We start from the raw sequence: 18,827 nt of genomic DNA on the forward strand, positions 1-18,827 counted from the left end.
GGCACTGTCCTGTGTGCAGAATGGCCCCAGTGTGGACCCAAGCACCCAGCATGTAGGCATGTGGCTTAGTGATGCCTGACTAGGCCCTGAGGGCCTCAGGGACACATGGCCCTACAGCCCCCCTGGCCAGCTTCTCCTTGGTGGGGACAGGGCACATGGCTGCCACCTATCTACCAGGACACCCGGGCACCCCCCCCGCCACCAATGGGACCCCAAGAAGTGGGGGGGGGTGATGGCTGAGGGACATAAACCCAGTCTGTTTGAAGGGCAGCGGGCTCGCGGTGCTGGGGGAAGCAGAGGGGACGCCCAGCACTGTCTTACCCAGGATGCTCGGCTCCTAGACAACACCATGGCCCACCCAGGTGGGAGGGGCTGAGAGCGGACTCGCTTTCCCCGAGGGGTGGGGTCACCATCCTGGTTGTGGGCGCCAGGCCAACCCCTCCTTCCCATGGCCCTCCGAGGAGGAACGGGGGTCCCCTCTGCCCTGGCAAAGCCCTCCCTGACCCCGCAAGGCAAGGCCCTACCTATGTGCCCCTTGCCACGGCCCGAGCCTCACTCTCATCACCCCTGCACACACACTCCGAGGATCATCTGCTCATAGCTGTCTGTCGGGTACACAGCAGGTACTCAATGAACGCTTCCTGCACCTGCACGTCTGAGCCAAGGGCAGTCTCACCCCCAGCCCTTGAGAACAAGCCATACCTGTGCTCAGAGATGCAGCCCCACACCCCCCGCACGCCACCCCACTTTCCCCAGAATTATGGAGAACACCTCTGGTCAGACTTTTGGCTGCAAACTGGTGGTTGGGGCGATGGGTAGCAGGAAACCACCCTCAGAGCCACGCCCCGCGCTCCAGCACTGGGCAGGTGGGGCCGACGCCTGCCTCCCACGTGACTGCAGCCACCCCACTCCAGCCAGAAGCCCCAGCCTGGGGCGAGGGGGACGGCCCTCCAGACGCACGCCTACAATGCCTCTCCCCCGCCCTCCCCACCTGAGGCTCCTCTTGCCCAGCCAGAGGGGAATGCCTCCTGGGAGCCCCCGCGGCGCGTTAGCATGGCGTGGTGCCTGGCCCCACAGGCTGGCTGGACTTTGGAACAGGCACAGGCTCTGGCCCAGAGGGTCGCCACTGGCCTCCTCAGCCAGGAGGCGGGGCCTGTCCCACCCAAGCCGCCAGGACAGCAGGCTCCCTGGATTTTCAGAAGGCTGGGCCCCCAGGCCCCGACCGACCGCCCGCCCGCCCGCCCACAGGGGTGCTTTACCTGGCCCGCTCCAGGAGACGCCAGACTCCTCCTCCAGCCTTGTCTCTGACTCCTGCCCCTTCATCTCCTCGGGGCCTCCTGGGGGCGTGGGGGGCGGTGGCGATGGTGGGGGTGGGGGATTAGCGTCTGCAGACAGAAAACACCATCAGGCCCTGCGATCCCTGGGCGCTGATCCACCCACCTCCCCACCTCGCCCTGTGGACGGGAGGGAAACTGAGGCCCAGGTGGGTGAGCACGTTCCCAAGGTCACCCCACACCCAGGTTTGCGCTAACGGGGGACACCTCAGTTTTCTCCTTGGCCTTTAAAACCTCTCATCCCCTCATTAACTGCAGCAGTAATCGTTATTCCAGCTGCAGCTAATAATTAGAGGGTAGGGTGGCCTAAAGGGCACACGTGCAGGCCCCAGCTCCCTGGTCTCCTCCGCCGGCAGCTGGGGGCCCCCGCGAGCAGGGCCCTGCACCCAATTCCAGCCCAAAGGGCATATTTGCCTTCCCTGCCGAGCCTGATAACTACCACAGCCCCCAATCGATGAGCTCCCATAAAAGCCCCCCCTTGGTGACGTCACACGCCCGGCAGATTATTAATACCCGAGATAAGAGCTGTGATTAACATCAAATAAATCAATCACACAGTATAAAAGTCCTATTATTTTTGGCTATAAATCAACGTGGCTGGCATTCGAGCTCCAGCCCTCGCGCGGGAGCCGCGCTGGGCCCGCCCAAGAGGCAGATACAGCTCCTGCCGCCTTATCTCGCCCATCACAGCGTTATCACCACGGCCTGTGCCAGGTGCAACCCCGGCTGTTTTTTCCAGCTCCTTCCCCGGTCCCGCCCCCACCCCGCGCAGCCCCAGCCCCCGGCTAGCAGATCAGATAAGGAGCCCCGGCTCCCCTGGAAAACCACCGGGTCAAAGTCCACCAGCAACAGCCACTTGGCCTTTGGCAGCTCAGGGCGCCCCCGGCAGCACACAGCACCTAACAGTGGGGATGATGGTGGCAGTGACAAGGGGCCCCTTACGCACTCCTGCAGCCTCGGCCGCCCAGACACAGATGCAGAAACTGAGGCTCAGGCAGGGCAGGAGCACGGGCCCCAGGGAAGGGCCGGGCGGGGGGGGGGGGGGGTCGGGCAGAGGGCTGCACAACTAGCCGTGGTGATGAGGCGGGCGGCAGAAATAATAGTAATGACCGCAAAGCGGCTCCCCGGCCACTGTCCCTGGGTGAGCTGGGGGTAGGGGAGCCTCGGCCCCCCGCTCTCGATGAGCCTGCCACTGCGCAAAGGGCCACCAGGGCCAGCAGGTCTCAGAGGACGAGGCTCGTTGGGCTCCTGGCCTGTGGTCATCGCAGGGGGCAGGGCACAGATGCTCGGAGACTGGGAAACGCTGGGGGCAGGGGGTCCACAGTGAGAACGTCTGCCTAGGATCTCCATTGCCCACTGGCCAGTCTCTCGCGGCCTCTGAAGTGGCAGATCCGCCCTTCTCTGTGCATCCTTCTGGTCTCTGCTCAGTGTCACCCTCGCCCCATCTCTCCTTCACCCCGTCATGTCACCTAATCACTGCCTTCTGAAATGGTCCACTTTGGGGCTACATCGCCCCCATCAGACTACGGCCTGGGGGTCATTCAGCCCCGTGTGCCAAGAGCGTCACGGCCCCGAATGGGGGTAAGACCCACGGCCAGCAGGGGGGAGGCAGGGAGAGGTGAGTCCGGCTCAGAGCAGCCACACCAGATCCCCCACTAATACCCCAAGCCAAGTTTCCTCCTCAGGAAAACAGGGGTGAGGGTGCTGACCTCCCCCACACGTCCACCTCAGGGAGGCCTCTCCTCCTGGGGGTGCGGCTAGCTAGAGAAGCTGCCCTTGCTTTGAGGCCCGCTGGGGACCTGTCCAGGGCAGGCTTCCCGGGGTCAGGTTGATTCACCTCTGGGTCTCTCCCCAACACCACCCCCACCCCCGAAACTGCCACCAAGAGGGTCCAAGGAAAGGTTCCAGGTGCCTGGGGTGCGGGTGGGGGGAGCAGGCTCTGTACGAAGAGAAATCAACCTGAATCCAGACCTGGGGTCGGATCACTGCTCGGGTGTTTACGGGCTGTGTGACCGTGGGCAAGTCCCTTCACCTCCTCCGGGCCTCATTCCCTCGTCTGTAAAATGGGGTACTGTGCCGTAGCAGGAGAACCTGCTATGCGCTGGGACTATGCGTGCTGAGGCCCCGCTGCCCCATCCCACAGAGGGTAAATGGAGGCGGGGGAGGGCATGGCTTTCTCGAGGTCACTCAGTGGCCCAGGACGCCCTGTCCAAGCCTGGACTAGACCTTCCCCATTGAGGCCTTCGTCTGCCCCTTTGCATCAGAAGGGGCTGGACTCCAAGACCCTCCTCATGCTGAGGGTGTATGTGTCTCCTGCCCCCGCCCCTCCAGGCGTCAGGCCCCTGGCCCACAGACACCAGCAAGCACAAGGCGCACTTCACCGGTGAGGACGTGGGAAGGGGTGGGGCAGCGCAGGGCGTGAGACGCCAGCCTGTCGTGCACCCACCGCGGGACTCACCTGGACTGGAAGGGCTCAGGGGCTCGGGCTCTCCCACGGCCTCAGGCTCCGGTGTTCCGGCCTCCCGCTCTGGGTGGCTGGCGTCCATGGCCTGAGCCTCTTCCGTAGCTTCCACGTCTCCAAGGGAACCTGCAGACACAGCCCAAAAGGAATCGTGAGGCTCTGTGGGGCGATGGCCCCCCGGCCTCCAGACCCCCCCTCCCCGGGCAGAGGGGTATAGGCTCTGCCACCTCACAGGGCCAGAGGCCGTGAGCGGCGCCCCCAAGACTTGTGCACACCTCACCCTCATATCACCCCAGTCCCTGCAACAGTTCCCACGCCTGGGGTCACTCTGGCGTCCCACCCCCACCTCCCCAGCTCTGCAACCTCTCAGCCCACTGACCCCTCTGGCCAGGAGGGTGGTCCTGGCCCCTCCCCGGGTCTCCCCTCCGCTCTGTTCCAAGCTGTGGGAGCAGCGACGGTGCCTCTTCCGGTTCAGGGGGCTCCTGGGGGCTGTGTGGACCACAGCCCTCGCCTCCCCCTCGCCAACACCCTCTGGGGGTTCACGGAGCCCCAGCGTGAGGGTAAATCTCTCCCGGGCCCAGACAAGTCCCCCGAGAAGCCCTCCCCACTCAGCTACCGAGGTTTGGGAGCTTCGTGAGGGTGGGCCCGTGTGCGGGGCCCAGGAAGTGCTCAGAAAACGTGGCTACGGGAATGCGTGCTTGATGGGGCACAGGTGCGGGAGGGCACAGGTGTCGGCAGTCAAGCCTCTGGGACCGGAGGGCCTCAGGCCTGCGGCCCCAGATTCCAATTGTCACCTTCCCTGGGAGGCCCTTGCAGGTCTGCTCCACGGAACCCCCTTACAGCTGAGAAGGCGGACTCAGAGCCCAGAGACTTCCTGGGGAAGGAGGGAAGCCAGACCTGCCAGGGCAGCACCCTCCATCAGACCGGCGTGTCCGGGGGAGGGCGGGCAGAGGGGAGATTGGTGAGCAGGCATCCCTCCTGATTCTGCTCTCCAAATCTCCCCAGGCCCCCTCTGGCTGGTTCGGCCTGGGTCCTGAGGCCCGGAGACAGGTGCTGGGGCTGAAGCTGCCTCCTGCCCTAGTTACCTTCCCAAATGGCTCCTCTAGCCACCTGTCCTGCCCTGCCCCGGTACCCCCCACCCCTCCCCCCCAGTCATCAGGGAGATGATGCCCATCATCTGGGCATGGCCATGGGGCAGGGTCCTGACTCACAGACCCCTGCTCAGCCCAGGCTGCCAACCCCACAGCAGCCAGGCCCTCTTGCAGCTGAAGAAACGTCTGGAAGTCATGACAACAACTGCAAATCCACGTGTTGGGGGTGCCTGATGGGGCTGAATGGGGCTTGCTCTTGCTGGCATCGGGGACAGAGGTATGTGGAATGGAAGGGCCACCTCTCAGGGGCTGAGCTCCCCATCCCTGGAGGCAAGCAAGCAGCAGCTGATGGAGATCTGACTGGGATTCCTGCCTCTGTGACCTTTTCTACATCATGACCCCCATGGGGATCTGGTGAAAGCCAGTGCCTTCTCCCCAGAAAACCCAGAGACCAAAATGTGCCATTTCAGGGGCTTCTCACCAAACCCCTAGTCTTCTTCTGGTGCCCTCCCTCACTCCCCTCCTTCCCTGTATTTCCCCAGAGGTGAAACCTGGTGCCACCAGCCAGCGTCCACCACGGGCCACAGGAGCTGGCTCGGGGCAGCGGTCCAGGGAGACGATGATAGAAGGAGCAATGTGAGAAACGAGGCTCCACCTGACTTTCCCAATGTAGCAATTTCCATGGGGCAGGGAGGTGGGCGAGCTGGTTTTGTTTGCCTTCCAGCTCAAATCCCTGGTCACTGGCAGACGGCGGCCGGCTATAGTAAGGAAAACCGAGCGTTCCTGGCGGGGCGGACGCCCTTCCTGCCTCCCGCCAACATGTCCGCCTGGGGCGGACACTGCTCCAGGAGGCAGAGGTGCCCAGGACATCGGGACTCTGCGGGGGGACTCCCAGGCCCGCTGGGGAGACCTTCAAAGAACAACAGACGGGCCCCAAACAGGAATCAACTGATTCTAAGTGCTGGGAGGGAGGGGGGCAAATGAGGGAGGCGAGAGCAGGGGAGATGGCGCCAGCAGAGCTCAGGCAGGACAGGCAGCTGGGAGTGTGCAGCTCCGGGTGGAGGGCCCGGGGGCTGGACAGGGCTCGGCTTCGAGGCTGGGGAGAGGCCAGGGCAAGGAGCGGATGCTCACCCCGGAGGCACTGGAGGGCCACAGAGTCCCTGGCAGAGGGTTGTTTCCCGGCTGCAGCCGTCTGGACTCCAGCTCCAGACCTGAGTCCTAGCCTCCCCGGGACACCCCGGAGCCGTAATTACAGGAGATGGGGAGGTGCTCACCAGCCCGTGGCCGGGCCGAGACGGCGCAGAACCAGCCCCAGGCCGAGTCTTGTGCTTTCCTGTCAACGCACCCACATGGACAGACAAGCCTCTGAGGTGGACTGGGCACAGCCCAGCTGGTCCACCGTGGCCCCTGGGACAGGTGGGAGGCCCGACCTGCCGTGGCCTGTCTTGGCACGCATCCGGGCAGGAAAGCAGAGGCTGCAGGGGAGGCTGGCCTCAAGCTGCCCCGCCTGTGGGGTTGGTGCTGAGCAGGTGCTGCTGGCCACGGCGGCCAGCAGCCCGGCAGCCATCCCAGCCTCGGTGGGCAGCACAAAGGCCTCTGGGGTCAGCCTGAGACATGCCTGTGCCTCCTGGGCTCATCAGAGCTCCAAGGGGATGGCCCGTAGCTGAATGGCCATAGGACCTCAGGGCCTCAGTCACCTGCTCTGGTGAACGGGTACGAAGCCACTTGCTCTCAGCGCCCGCAGGGACCACAGCGTTGGGGCAGAGCGGACGCCCCCCTCTGCACCGCTACCTGACCCCAGGGATGCAGCTCCGACTGTCAGGGCCCCGCTCAGGCGGGCCTCAGCCACCCAGGGAGGCCCCAAGCTCGTGGCGGGTCCGTTTATGGGAGAACAAAGGCCCCCGCGCCGCACAAAGGCGTGACAAGGAGCGTGAAGAAAGGGGCTGCCGGGCTGCAGCAATTTATTCTAATGCTGCTAATTCAGTTCCACCGCAATTAAAGCCGCTCTGATAATGTCGGAGACAACGGCCAACCAGCAAATCGCTCCGAGCCCACGAGGGGATGTGTCATGGCCAAGGCTGAGCCGTGCCTGCCTCGGCACCCCAAGAGCGTGCCATCCCGCCCCTGGGACACCCTGGGGTCCCACTCCACCGAGGGCTTGGGGAGGAGGGTTCCTCCACTGGCCACGCATCAGAGAGACACTGCTGCTTCCCTGGCTGCCCTGAGCCAGGAATGAGCCCCACCTGACCCCTGCGGGACGCTCTCTGGCAAAGATCCCAACAGCTAGGCCAGGCCAATCCATGCAAGACAGGTGTCCGTGCTGTGTGACCTCAGGCAAGTCACTCTACCTCTCTGTGCTCGGAAACCACAACAGCTCCTATGTCACAGGGTGAAACGTGTAGTAAGTGCGCACCAAACATCGTTAGCTGTCGCCACCTGCTGCACAGCAGGGCCTGGGGAATGGGGTGGGGGGCGTGCGGTTATTAAGCATCATCTGTCGTACGTTAGCCCTGTGCTCAGCATTTTACAATGTTCTCCTTTAACCACCCCTGCCCGGTGGCCCAGACTGTAGGGGTGGTGGGGAAAGTGTGTGTGGACCGCACAGGGGTGGGGAGGGGGCTGGCCGGGCCCTGAGCCAGTCATGATGGGCAGATCTCCTCCCAGCCTCTCAACACCACCCAGAGGTTACACCCACTTTGCAGATGAGTAAACTGAGGCCCAGCAAGGTGAAGTGACTTGCCTATGGCCCCCATGAGGAAGCAATGGTGGGGGCGGGCAAGGCAGGACCCTCCCCAGACATGCTACCCCTGCAGACGCTGGCTCAGGCAAAGCCCCCTCTGCACCAGGGTGGCCCCGTGCGTCCCTTCACCCTCCGGACGCCTGGATCGAGGCTGACGCCGGCCGCACAGCCCAGCAGGGTGGAGAGGCCAGTGCCCAAGGCTGGACCCTGTCTGGGGGTGCCCGTGGTGATGATGGCGGTTGCAGAGCTGCCCCCGCTGCCCGGAGCCCCTCAGTTATCACGGTGAGCAGAGGCCCCGCGCCGATCCGTCTCCTGCTCATTAAGCCGGACGTGGAAATGGAAATGAAAACATAATAGCTATTTGATTGGGGGCGAGATAGTTTGCATATTGGCTGGGCGCTGATAGCAGAATTTCATCAACTCCCGTTCTTCATGCTTTAAGACTGAATTACGGAGACAGGCTCTGTGCGGCAGGATGATCCCCGCTCCCTTCCGAGTCCCCGAGCTGCACGACTAACGGCCCCTCCTGGCTCTGATGGTGAGGCAGCTGGTGGGGGGGGGTGGCTTTGAATGACCACCTCTAAGAGAGTTGGAGCTGTTCTCTGTGGAGGGGACAAAATCCCCCCAGACTGTGGCCCCTAGGCAGACCTGTCAGGCAGGGAGTTGGTGAGAGTGTCTCCGAGCACGGGACGGGGAGTCCCAAGGCCCTGGGCCTCCCGCTGGTCGCAGCTGGTCCCGCAGACTGCACCTGCATCCAGTGGAGGTGACTACCCGCACCCCAAGACCACTGGAAACATGTGAAAGAACCAGGGCAGAGTCCCCAGGAGCCCCCCACCCAACTCGGGGCCTGACCACCGTGTGATTCTTTACCTGAGGTCCCGCCCTGTGCCCGCCCATTACGTGGGTCCTTTATGCCTCTCTGGGAAGGTCCTTCTTCTTACACCCCATTTACAGAGCAGAAGACAGAGGCCCAGAGACCTGCCCTGGAGCCCCTCCTGCGTCAGGGCTGGATTTTGAAGGCCGGCCCCCTGGCCTGGGGGCGGGGTGGGCACTGATGGACCGCGTGGCCCTGCCCTTCCGCTGGAGTGCCGGCAGCCCTCATCCTCCACCACTGTTCTCTCATTCACCCCTCCTTGACCCCCGGATTCATTAACCTGTCCAACCCTTCCTGGGTCCACCGAGGGCCAGACTCTGCCCCAGGACATACCCCAAGCAAAGTGAAAAACCCAAGTGTGGCCACTGCCACGAAGGAGAGGTGCAGGTGCCAATCAGGGAAGCCTTCCCGGAGGAGGTGACAAGTGATGGCGATCTGGAAGGGGACAGGGGATGGCCTGCAACTGGGGCCAGGGAAAAGCATTCCGAGCAGAAGGCACAGCAGGAGGCTGAGGCAGGTGGCCGTGTGCAGGCCACACCTCCCCGAGCCTGGTTTCCTCATGGAAAGCAGGGCTGGGGTCAGGGTTCAGCAAGGTGGTGCCCTGGTGCTGAGCACAGATGGGTTATTATGACAACTGTTAACAGTTTCAGCTCTCTAGGGGGGTGCCACACCTGCCTTCTGGGGGTGGCAGGTTGGTGGCTGGGGTTGAGGCCTGGCGGGGGGACAGCGCTGGCAGAAGGCCTTGGCCTCTGGTCTCGCTGGGCCTGGGCAGCTGGTGGGCAGGCCGGCGGCACTGGGCCCGGGGTGGGTGGGGGCGTGGGGCTGCCAGGAGAGAGACCCTGGCCTCTGGGCGGCACACGGTGGCCAGATAAGGCTCTGATAACAGAGGGAAAATTGCAACAGATTCAGACTTTCCCACCGGGGGGCGGTGGGGCAGCTCAGGCCACAGTGGGGACAGCCCTGCTCCCCCTGAGGGGGCCTCGCTAGGGGAGCTCTGGGTGACTGGGGGCCGTGGGCAGCCACCCCAGGGACCCCAGGGACCCGGGTCCCCCAAGCACACAGGGCTGGGTCTAAAGCCCAACCTGTTGGCAGCAAGCAGTGTGACCTCTGGGGAAGCACTCCCTTGCGTGGGCCCCGGCCAGCAGGATCCCCGGGGAGAAGGGTCTCTAACTCAGCTGGTGTCTGCTGGACAAAGACGCTGAGGCACAGGACGCAGGGGCAGCTGGCCGCTCTGGCCCAGCCTGCAGCTTCTGCTGGCTGCCAAGGCCCTCGGGGCCCAGCGACTCGTGCTTGACTCACAGTCCTGAGAAGCAGCTGAGCTGATTCCCAGGCCCAAGTGGATGGAGAGAAGCAAGCTGGAAGAAGGGGGTGCTGAGCAGGGCTGGGGGTGGGGCGAGCCCAGGAGGAGCGGAGGGAGCCCAGGGTACGTGGCGCTGCTGAGGGCAAGGATGCCCCCCGACCCCAGAGCCCCAGGGCCCAGCGCAGAGCAGCCCCCAACAGTTCGGGGCCTGGGAGGTGGGGCTTGCGCCACCGATGGGTGGCAGGGCACGACAGCAGAGGGGCGTGGGGGGCAACGGGTGGGCACAGGTGGTAGTGGGGGGCGAGGGGCATGTCCTAGACCCCCAGCGGGAGCTACAAAGGCCTGGGGGGAGGAGTCCATTTACTGGGGAGCTTACAAAGCTTCTCTAACGTTTAGAACAGAGGCAGGGTCCTGGCCCACCGCCTCCTAGGAGCTTATGGCCCCAAAGGGGTGGGGGCTCCCCAGGAGGGGTGCAGGCACCCATGGGAGGGAGCTGGAGCTCTGGGGAGGCCCAGTGCAGACACTGCACGGAGCCCGGCTCTCCTGGAGGGTCCACCTCAGCCCCGATCCTCAGCCCACCATGGCCTGAAGCCACCCACGTCTGCCCGCCCCTGCCAGCCATGGGGCCGTCACCACGCTGCCCCCTCTGCCTGGTGAAGGCCTCCTCGGCCCCCAGCAGGATCTTCCCACACAGACTGGGCCTTCCTGGAGCCTTCTGTGTATCTGCAGGTGGTCTGTTCTCCCGCAGAGGGGAGGGAAGCTGGCCGGCAGTGCTGCCCTCCTGCCCCAGGGGCCTCGAGGGGCTAGGGCTGGGAGGGGCCCACAGGCCTGCGCTGTGGCCCCACAGTGGCTTCTTCAACCCAAGGTCAGTCCCCGCTGACACCTTGGGGCGACCACAAGAGGCTGTTGGTGAGATAACCTTGGCGTGAGCGGGCACCCTGGCTCGGAGGGGAGAGGAGGCATCTGAACCTTTGCCTGCACCCAGGTACCCTCCCACATTTTGGCTCTGCCCCCCCGACTACCGGAGTGGGCCGCCGGCGGCAGGGGCGGGGGTTTGGGCAGCCGGGCTCTCCACTTTTCCACCAACGGTCAGTCTGATGGTGCTCACATACACCCTGCTGGGGGAAGCTCACTACTCCTCTTCCAGACATCTGGGTCCTAGACCCGTTGCTTCTCAGGCTTGCCCCCCCACCGCCACCTTGGGGGGTCTCCATCAGGGCTGAGTATAACTGACTGTCCATTCGTCGGCTCTGCTGTCTCTGAGCCAGACGCCGACACCCGTGGCCTCGGCGAGGCCAGCAAGCACTCAGGCCACACTTGCTGGGGCAGGGGTGCTGTCCAAGGTAAGCCAGGCTGCAGGAGGGCGGCCAGCCACCGTCGCGTAACACTCAGGGCCGGCTGAGGGCAAGGAGGTGCCCTCCACAACAAGAAAGAACGTGGAGTGCTGACCACGGTGCCAAGGAGGGCCCCACGCTCTCGGGAGCACGGACCGAGTCTGATGAACAAGAGTGGCATGACCTACTCAACTTTGAACACACTGGAAGGATTCTATTGAGACGTAATTCCCATACAGTAAGACTCATCCTTTTAAGGGTGGTTTGGCTTTCAAAGCAGCCTCTACTTAGAGATGGGCGCGGTCCCGTGCAACCAGGGCCCACGTGGGCCGTTCCGGTGCGGATCTTCACCTACTCCCGCACAAGCTTCCCAGGAGCTGGTCAGAATCCGGGGCTCTTTCCAGGAGTGCCCCCCCCCCCCAGTCCCCGCGGACGCGGCTGTGTGGGGCGCCTCCCAGCGCTCCTCCCCATGCCCCCTCTGAAGGGCTGGTTATGACCAAAACTCACGGTGCAGTGCCCAGGACAAAACAAAATCTTCCCCGGGACAGACGGCAGGCAGGTGAAGGGGGGAGGGCCCACAAACGCATCCCGTGTCCCAGAGGTGCCTGGGGGCCGCTGCAACCAAGAGCAGTGGGAGGACCACCTCCCGGGCCTCGGGCACCTCTCGCCCTGCGGCCACCCCCTCTTCCAGGCCTCACCCTCCCCGCACCCAGCCAGTCAGCTTCCCCAGCTCCTTCCTTTGGGGCCTTCAGCACGGATGCTAATGGCACACCCATCTCCTGACACAGGCCTCCACCCCTCCACCTGCCCTCCTCTGCTCACTTGCCTCCCCGGCTCCCTCTTTCTCCCAGTGTAAGCCACACGGCCCACCACGGCCCACACCAGCACCCATCTCGCTCCGGGACGGGCCATCCTGGCCTGAGCTCCCACCCCTGCCTGGCTCTGGCTGACCCCACTGCCGCCCGGATGCCCACAGGGTGTTCACTTGATTGGTGTGCTCACAGGCTGTGCTCTGGGGTAGCACCTGGCACACAGTAGGTGCTCAGTGAGTACCGGTGACCACGGGCCAGGGGAGGCGGAGGGCCCAGGCAGCGGGGAGCCTTGGAGTCTGAGCCCTCTTGTTGGGGCTGGGGAGTCAGAGGTGTGCCCCCTCTCGCAGTGGGCAGAACACAGGCCGGGCCGGCCCCGCCTGGGGTCTCTAGGGACTCCAGGCTGGGAGACGTGAGATGAAGGGAGATAGGGTGCTGACACCCGGGGTGTCCTGCATCCAGATCCCGGCCCCAGCCACCACCACTTCCTCCTGTGGCCAGCCCCATAACCGACAGGCGGAACTTGGGGGGCTTAACTGCCCCAGCCCCACGGCCATGCCCAGTGGGGGCCCAGGCTAAGCCTGGCACCCCCTGCACACACTGCCCTCAGAGGCCTCTCAGGGCAGCTGGTCAGGAGAAACAGGCCTGGTTCTGGGGACAGAGCCACATGGATGGGGGACAGGCACAGGGAGGCAAAGACACGTGCCCAAGGTCTCACAGCTAGGACAGTGGACAGGGGGCCGGCCTGCTCCCCTTCCTGAGGCCTGCGTTCCCCTCGAGGCCTCACCTACCCTGTTTATAGAGGTGGGGGGGGTCTGCTGGGGGGATCCAGACCCAGGCCTGTGTGGCTCCCCTCACCAGGACTCAGTTTCCCTTCCTGGCTCTGCCACACTGTGGCTCAGAGAAGCCCTCCCCGCCTTTCTCACTCCTTCCCTGTCAACTCCCTGCCTGGCTGCTGTGTGACCGCTCTCTGGCCCCCCTCAGACTGTCTCTTCCCCAAGGCCAGGACCCAGGCTCTGGCAGCTCTGCACTTGGTGGCTCAGGCTGGCACACCCCTCCCTCCCTGTCACGTGGGCATGGCCATCTGCCTATCTGCTGTGGGGGAGGGGCATCAGCAGGGGTGTGAAAGGTCTGGCGCCTGGGGCCCTCTCCCGGCTCTGATCCCCGGGACATGTGTGCACAGCCCTCGACAGTTTATAAAGTTCCACCAGGACCCCAGTCAGCACCAGCCTGTAGGGAAACCGGCTCCACCAAGCAGGGGAGGAGAAAGAGGCGGAGAACAGCCACCGCGGCCCCCACCTGCCCCATCAGAGGTCTGTGGCCACGGCTGGCACGGCCACGCAGGGCAGGGAAGAGCAGAGGCCTCACGGGCTCCGAGGCTCATGGCGCTCAGCCTAGAGGACCTGCCCAGGCCCTAGTTTATGCACGTGACGCACGGGGACGGACCCGCCAACCCCGCAGAGGTGCAGTGCGGGGGTGGGGGGGTGGGGGGGAACGAGAGGGCTTTGCGGGAGGTAAAGACCCCTCCCACCGTGGCTCATCCTCAGGTGCTGTGGGATTTCTTCCACCAGGCTCCTGGTGCCCACCATGGGCTGGGTCAGCTCTGAGCACAAGGGTGCCGAGCGGGGCGGGAGACAGCCCCCAGACACCCTGATGCGCAAGGACGGGGTGCGGATGCAGACCCGCCTGGGGGTGGGCAGCGAGGGCTTCTCGGGGGAGACACTGCTTACACTGTGATCCCAAAGAATGCCCCAGGCAGACGGGAGTGCCAGACCACGTCCCAGGGGTGGGAGTGTTTGGTGGGGTCCTGCCAGCAGCTAAGGATGGGTGGGGAAGAGGCAGAGGGCTCTCGTTGCCCAGGGTCTTGTTTTCCCGCCCTGGGAAGCAAGGCGGGGCTGTGGGAGACCCAGGCCAGCCCGCCTCCAGGCAGCCCCCAGCTGGGTGCCACCTCGCTGGCCTGGCTCAGGATCCTCCCCTGTCTCAGGCTGCCCCCCACCCCCACCCCCGGGGCCCGGTCCCCTGGGGCAGGGACCGGGCCAGGCGAGGCAGAGAAGGGGAGCGGGCCTGGGAAAGCCCGGCCTGCCTGATAGCGAGAGATTGGTTTCAGCCGGAGCTGCGGGCTGCCAAGTCCACATCCTATCCGCGGCCTGCACTCACTCGGCATTCATCACCGCTGAACTCGGAGACTTTATCGTCGCTAGGGGTTGGCGCCATCTCTGGGCCTGGCCGCTCCCGGCCCTCCGATGCGCCCGATAGCTGCTGATAGATTACCCGAGATTGCCGCAGCCAGCGCGGATCGCCGACACTGCTGGGCGGGGCGCGGACCACGTGGCCCGGCAGAGAGCACCGCACGCCCGGGGGAGGAGGCGGGCGCGGCAGCCCGGGGGCGGGGCCAGGGAGGTAGCGCCCGCCGAAGGGCGCCGCGGGCTGCGCACTGATTCTGCAGATGGGCCGATAAGGGCTGATGAATGGGAGCGGGGGCCGCGCTAATGGAGCCGTCGCCGGGGCCCACGCGTCAGCTGGATGCAGGCAGACTGCTTCCCGGAAGGGGCCGGGGCTCCAGGGCGACAGGACCCTCCCTGCCCTCTGGGGAAGGGGTTGGGGACACGGCCTCCTGGGCTGCAGACCACCCCCTCACCGCCGGCGCTGGCTTTCCCTGCGGCACTGGGCCCCGCAGTATGCCCTCTGCACCGAGGAGCCGGCTCTGGGCCCTGCCAGGCCCCGGGTTCAGGACCGCATTCCCGCCACAGCGCCACGGCCCCTCCTCCAGGCCTGGCTGTCCTGATGCTCTGTGGGTCAGGAGCACGATGCACACCCAGGCCTGGCCGACCAGTACCCGGGCGGTGTCTCCAACCCCTGGGGGATGCCATGCAGGGAGGAAGAAGCCGGGTCCTCTGGGTAGCCTTTTTCCCTGTTGGGTGTGGCCGGGTCCCAAGCAGCAGCTCTACTCCGCTCTCACTGCACAGATAGGGAAACCGAGACACCCAGAGTGTGGAGGGGGGGGTCCCGGTCCCACGGGGAGTCAGCGGCTATGCCGGGCTGAGCCTGCACCTCCTGGCCCAGTGGGCACATTGTCCCCACGGGGGCCAGAGAGAGCCACAGGGTCCGGGAAGCTGGCGTGGGGCACTCCTGGGCTCAAACCCTGCCAGGCAGGCCCCCGCCCATTGAAGCCTCTTTCCTCAACTGAAAACTGGGGGTTGAAAATCAGCCCCAAGTTTCTATAGAGCAGAGCAGAGGGAGCCAGGGGCCGAGGAAGGAAGGAGAGACGTGGGGGACAGCATGGGGGATTCATGCTCAAGGGGGACAGTTTCTGCAGCCCAGTGCCATGGAGCACACAGCAGGCTCTCCATAAGCGCCTGTCCCCATCCTCGGGGACTCAGAGACGCACATTCTCACCCGTGTGCACAGCCCTTCACAGTGACGTGGCCTTCTCCACCACCTCGGGCCACTTGCTGGCCATGGACACTGAGGCAGGGCTTGCATTGATGGTGGGCTGGGGGATGCTAGGGGCTGTGTCGAGGTTGGAGGGAGGCCAGAGGCACTGACCCATCGCATGAATGGTCCTGGGCAAACCTCTGCTGCCAGTTAGCGCCTGGCCCTATTGATCTCTAGGGAGGGGGCTGAGACTCGGGGGTCTTAGTGACCGGCCCAAGGGGACCCAGTGAGTGGCAGGGCTGGGATTTGCAGCCAATCTGTGTGGCTCCAGAGCCCATGGCCTTGACCCTGGACATTACAGCTTTGGAACCAAACCTGGCCGTGGGCCTGAGGGTGCAGATGAGCCTGGGTCGGTCAAGAGCCCTGCTTGCATCTGGATCCCTCAAGCCCCTCCGGCTGGGATGGAGTATGTGGAGAGGAAAAGCCCGGTCCATGAGGAGGAGAAGGGAGGGGAGGAGCCCCGCACTTCCTGTGTCCTACCCCACATCCTGGGCCTGCCTGTGACGTGACTGCTGAGGGCACACAGGAAGGGAGTGCCTGTCCTGGGGGCGGCGCCCTGAGCTGGTCAGCGCGTGGCAGGCGCTGTCATCCCTCCTCACCCCCGTGGTAGCTCATTCCCTGCTCAGAGCTTTTGCCTCTGCTGTGCCCTCTGCCAGGTGGCTCTTATCCACACACACACACACACACACACACACACACACCACCATCTGTCTCTGCTTAACGTTGGCTTCAGAGTGGCCGCCTCGCCTTCCACGACCCCAGTCCCCCAGCTCCAGGGGGCTCCTCCATCCTTAGGGTTCATTTCTGGTGTTCCCTCTCTGTTCCCCAGTGCTATGAGGGCAGGGACTGAGCTCCCATGAGGGTCACGGGGATCCTGGACGAGGGCCCAAGCACACCAGGGCCTCAGACAAGTTTGGAGGCCTGAACACACAAGGACACCCAGAAGTCAGCCTGCTGTCCCTACTCCAGGCACCCAGACCCGAAGGAAGTGAGCCTGAGCCCTGCTGCAGGGGACAGGTCCTCCTTGTCTGCTGGTAGTGACCCCAACTCCTGGGCCCTACGGCTCTGTCCATGACAGCGCTCACTGTATGCACTGACTTGTCTTCCAGTTTCCTTTTTCCCGTGGGTTTGCTTTGCTTTCCTGGGACAGGGGCCGGGGTGGGGAGATTTTGAAATCAACTGAGGGAGTATTTATCGAGCACCTACTATATGCCCTGCACTGGAGAGACTCTGAGGCAGTGCTGGGGGACCCCTCCCGGGGGACAGGGCCTAGGTGCTGTCCTTTCCCTCTTGAGTGCTGAGTCCCTCTTACTCCATGCCCTGGGAGGCACTGTCACCCTGTTTTAGGGGGGGTGGTGAAGGCGCTCAGCTGAGGTCACATGGCAGCAGTCTGGTTCTGGTCCGACAGCCCCCTCCCTGTTTCCTCCCCTTAGATCTCAGCCCAAACCTGTTCCCTCCTTGCCCCTCTGCTATTTTCCACTTATGCATTGTTGCAAAACGCCCACACCTGTGGCTGGTTTTCGGGTCATGGAGCCCTGCAGGTGCTGCGGAACTAGGGGAGCATCTGGCCAGGCTCTGGGCCAGCTGGGCCTACCTGGGCCCCCCATCTCACCGACAAGACAATCTGTGGGGTGCAGAGTGACTTTGAACCCCCAAAGTTTCTTGAATACCTCTTGCAGACATGGTCTCCTGTTATATAAATTTCTGAAAATGGAAAATCTGAAAGACCCTGTTTCTAGAATACAGCACAGCCACAGATAGACTAAGGAACCCCCTGAGAAACTCCTGTTTCAGCCCTCATTGGGTGGATGGGGAAACTGAGGCCCAGGGAGCAGATGGTGCTCATCAGGGTGCACAGAAATTGCCCTGGGAGACAGACAGACCAGACCCTCCCATTTTACTGACAGGAAAGCAAGTTTGGCAAATGGGTCGGGGCTCTCACTCATTAAAATGGTACCATGGCGGGGCGCCTGGGTGGCTGAGCTGGTTGGGCGTCTGCCTTCGGCTCGGGCCCTGATCCCAGGGTCCTGGGATCGAGCCCCACATCGGGCTCCCTGCTCGGTGGGGAGTCTGCTTCTCCCTGTCCCTCTTGCCTGCCGCTCCCCGTGCTTGTGCTCTCTCTGTCTCTGTCTCTGTCAAATAAAAAAAAAAAAAAAAAAAAAAATCTTAAAAAAAAAAAGGTACCATGGCCCCGTCCCGGCCTGGTGCTACAGCGAGCCTGGCAGTGTGAGGTCCTGGATAAAAATCATAGCGGGGGGGAGAGGGGGGCAGAGATGGGACAGCATGTACAGAGTGTGGGGGTGCCCCAGACACAGGGAGGGGAGCTGGCCAGCCTTGAGTTGCTCCGCCCCATTTTTGAACTCAGTGTTCCCATCTGGGAGTCAGAATTGGCCGGGCTGATCTCGGGAACGCCCAAGTCCTGGTCCCCTAATTCAGGCTGTGGGGGTCTGGGCTCAGGGTCAGCAAGAGGTCATCCAAGGGCCAAACCGTCTGTCCCCATGCACCTGGGCAAACGGATGACCCCAGCAGCAAGGCCCCGGAAAGGCTGGCCCTTCCAGAGTTGGGGGCGGGGGATTTCCATCACGGGGTCAAGGTCCGGGCAAGACAGTGTCCCCCACTCCCTAAACTAAGGGCCCCTCGTAGAGGAGCCCCGCCCCCTCTGAAGAGGCCCCGCCTCACACATGGAGCTCAGCCAATCCCCAGGCCTCACTCTCGCTCGTTTGCATGTCCCTTTCCATTGGCCGCGTAGAGATTAGGACCTTCATTCCCAGGCCGCGGGGGCGGGGCCTGGGGAGAAGTTGTTGGGGGTCTGGGCTGGGCTGGGCTGGGCTTTGGGGAGCCAGGCTAGGGGCGCTGGGGGGGGGTGTGGGCTGGGGGGGTATGCTGGGCTCTGGGGGGGGGGGCCGGGCTAGGGACACTGGAGGGGGCTGGGAGCTGGGGGGCCCGGCTCTGGCCTCTGAAGGAGCAGGTTCTGGGGGTGCCAAGCTCTGGATGACCTGCCCCAGACCCAAGTCTGGGACACAAAATGGCCACCTGCCACATGGGGAGGACTTTGGTTATAGTACATGCTCTTCCTTTTCCTCTAAGGCTCCGTTAAATCCTCGGACTCCCCCCCCCAACCCCGCCCATGATGAGTGACTCAGAGGGGTAAAGATACTGACCCAAGGTCACAGACCTGGGATGCAGCAGCACAGCTGGGACCTCGCCCCTCATCCCAAGGCTGGGTTCCTTCCCTCCAGGGAGGGCCTATCGGGGGCAACTTCTTACTTAGAGCTGCGTCTCCTCAGGGAGGACTTATTTTTGGCTTCCTTTGCAAAATAATGATGAGGACGATGATGATTTTAAGGGGACCCGAATCCCCCGGGGCAGATCTAGCGGCATCCTGTTCCCGGGACTCCGGGAACTGCGGGGTGGTGGGCTCGCGGGTGTGAGTGTGAGTGTGCACGCGC

The 18,827-nt window shown here is 64.0% G+C and overlaps 1 protein-coding gene across 6 annotated transcripts in view; it reads right to left on the minus strand.

Annotated features, from left to right (window-relative positions):
- The window catches only part of ZFPM1 (zinc finger protein, FOG family member 1), a 69,513-nt gene that overhangs the window by 38,808 nt on the left and 11,878 nt on the right, over nt 1-18,827 (minus strand). For 3 of the 6 annotated variants that reach the window (XR_003524349.2, XM_027620351.2, XM_027620355.2), the window contains exons 2-3: nt 3,793-3,921; nt 1,260-1,385 (exon numbers count right to left, since the gene is read on the minus strand). Coding sequence is in view for 5 of the 6 variants with exons in the window: in XM_027620351.2 (XP_027476152.2) it covers nt 1,260-1,385; nt 3,793-3,921 (255 nt within the window). In the remaining variant the exon portion in view is untranslated. Of the gene's footprint in view, nt 1-1,259; nt 1,386-3,792; nt 3,922-14,100; nt 14,226-17,320; nt 17,444-18,827 lie in introns of those variants that run through there. The other 3 variants (XM_027620353.2, XM_027620354.2, XM_027620352.2) reach the window with 3 other exon arrangements.

This window comes from Zalophus californianus, chromosome 17 (assembly GCF_009762305.2).
Source record: "Zalophus californianus isolate mZalCal1 chromosome 17, mZalCal1.pri.v2, whole genome shotgun sequence".
Taxonomy (NCBI): Eukaryota; Metazoa; Chordata; class Mammalia; order Carnivora; family Otariidae; genus Zalophus; species Zalophus californianus.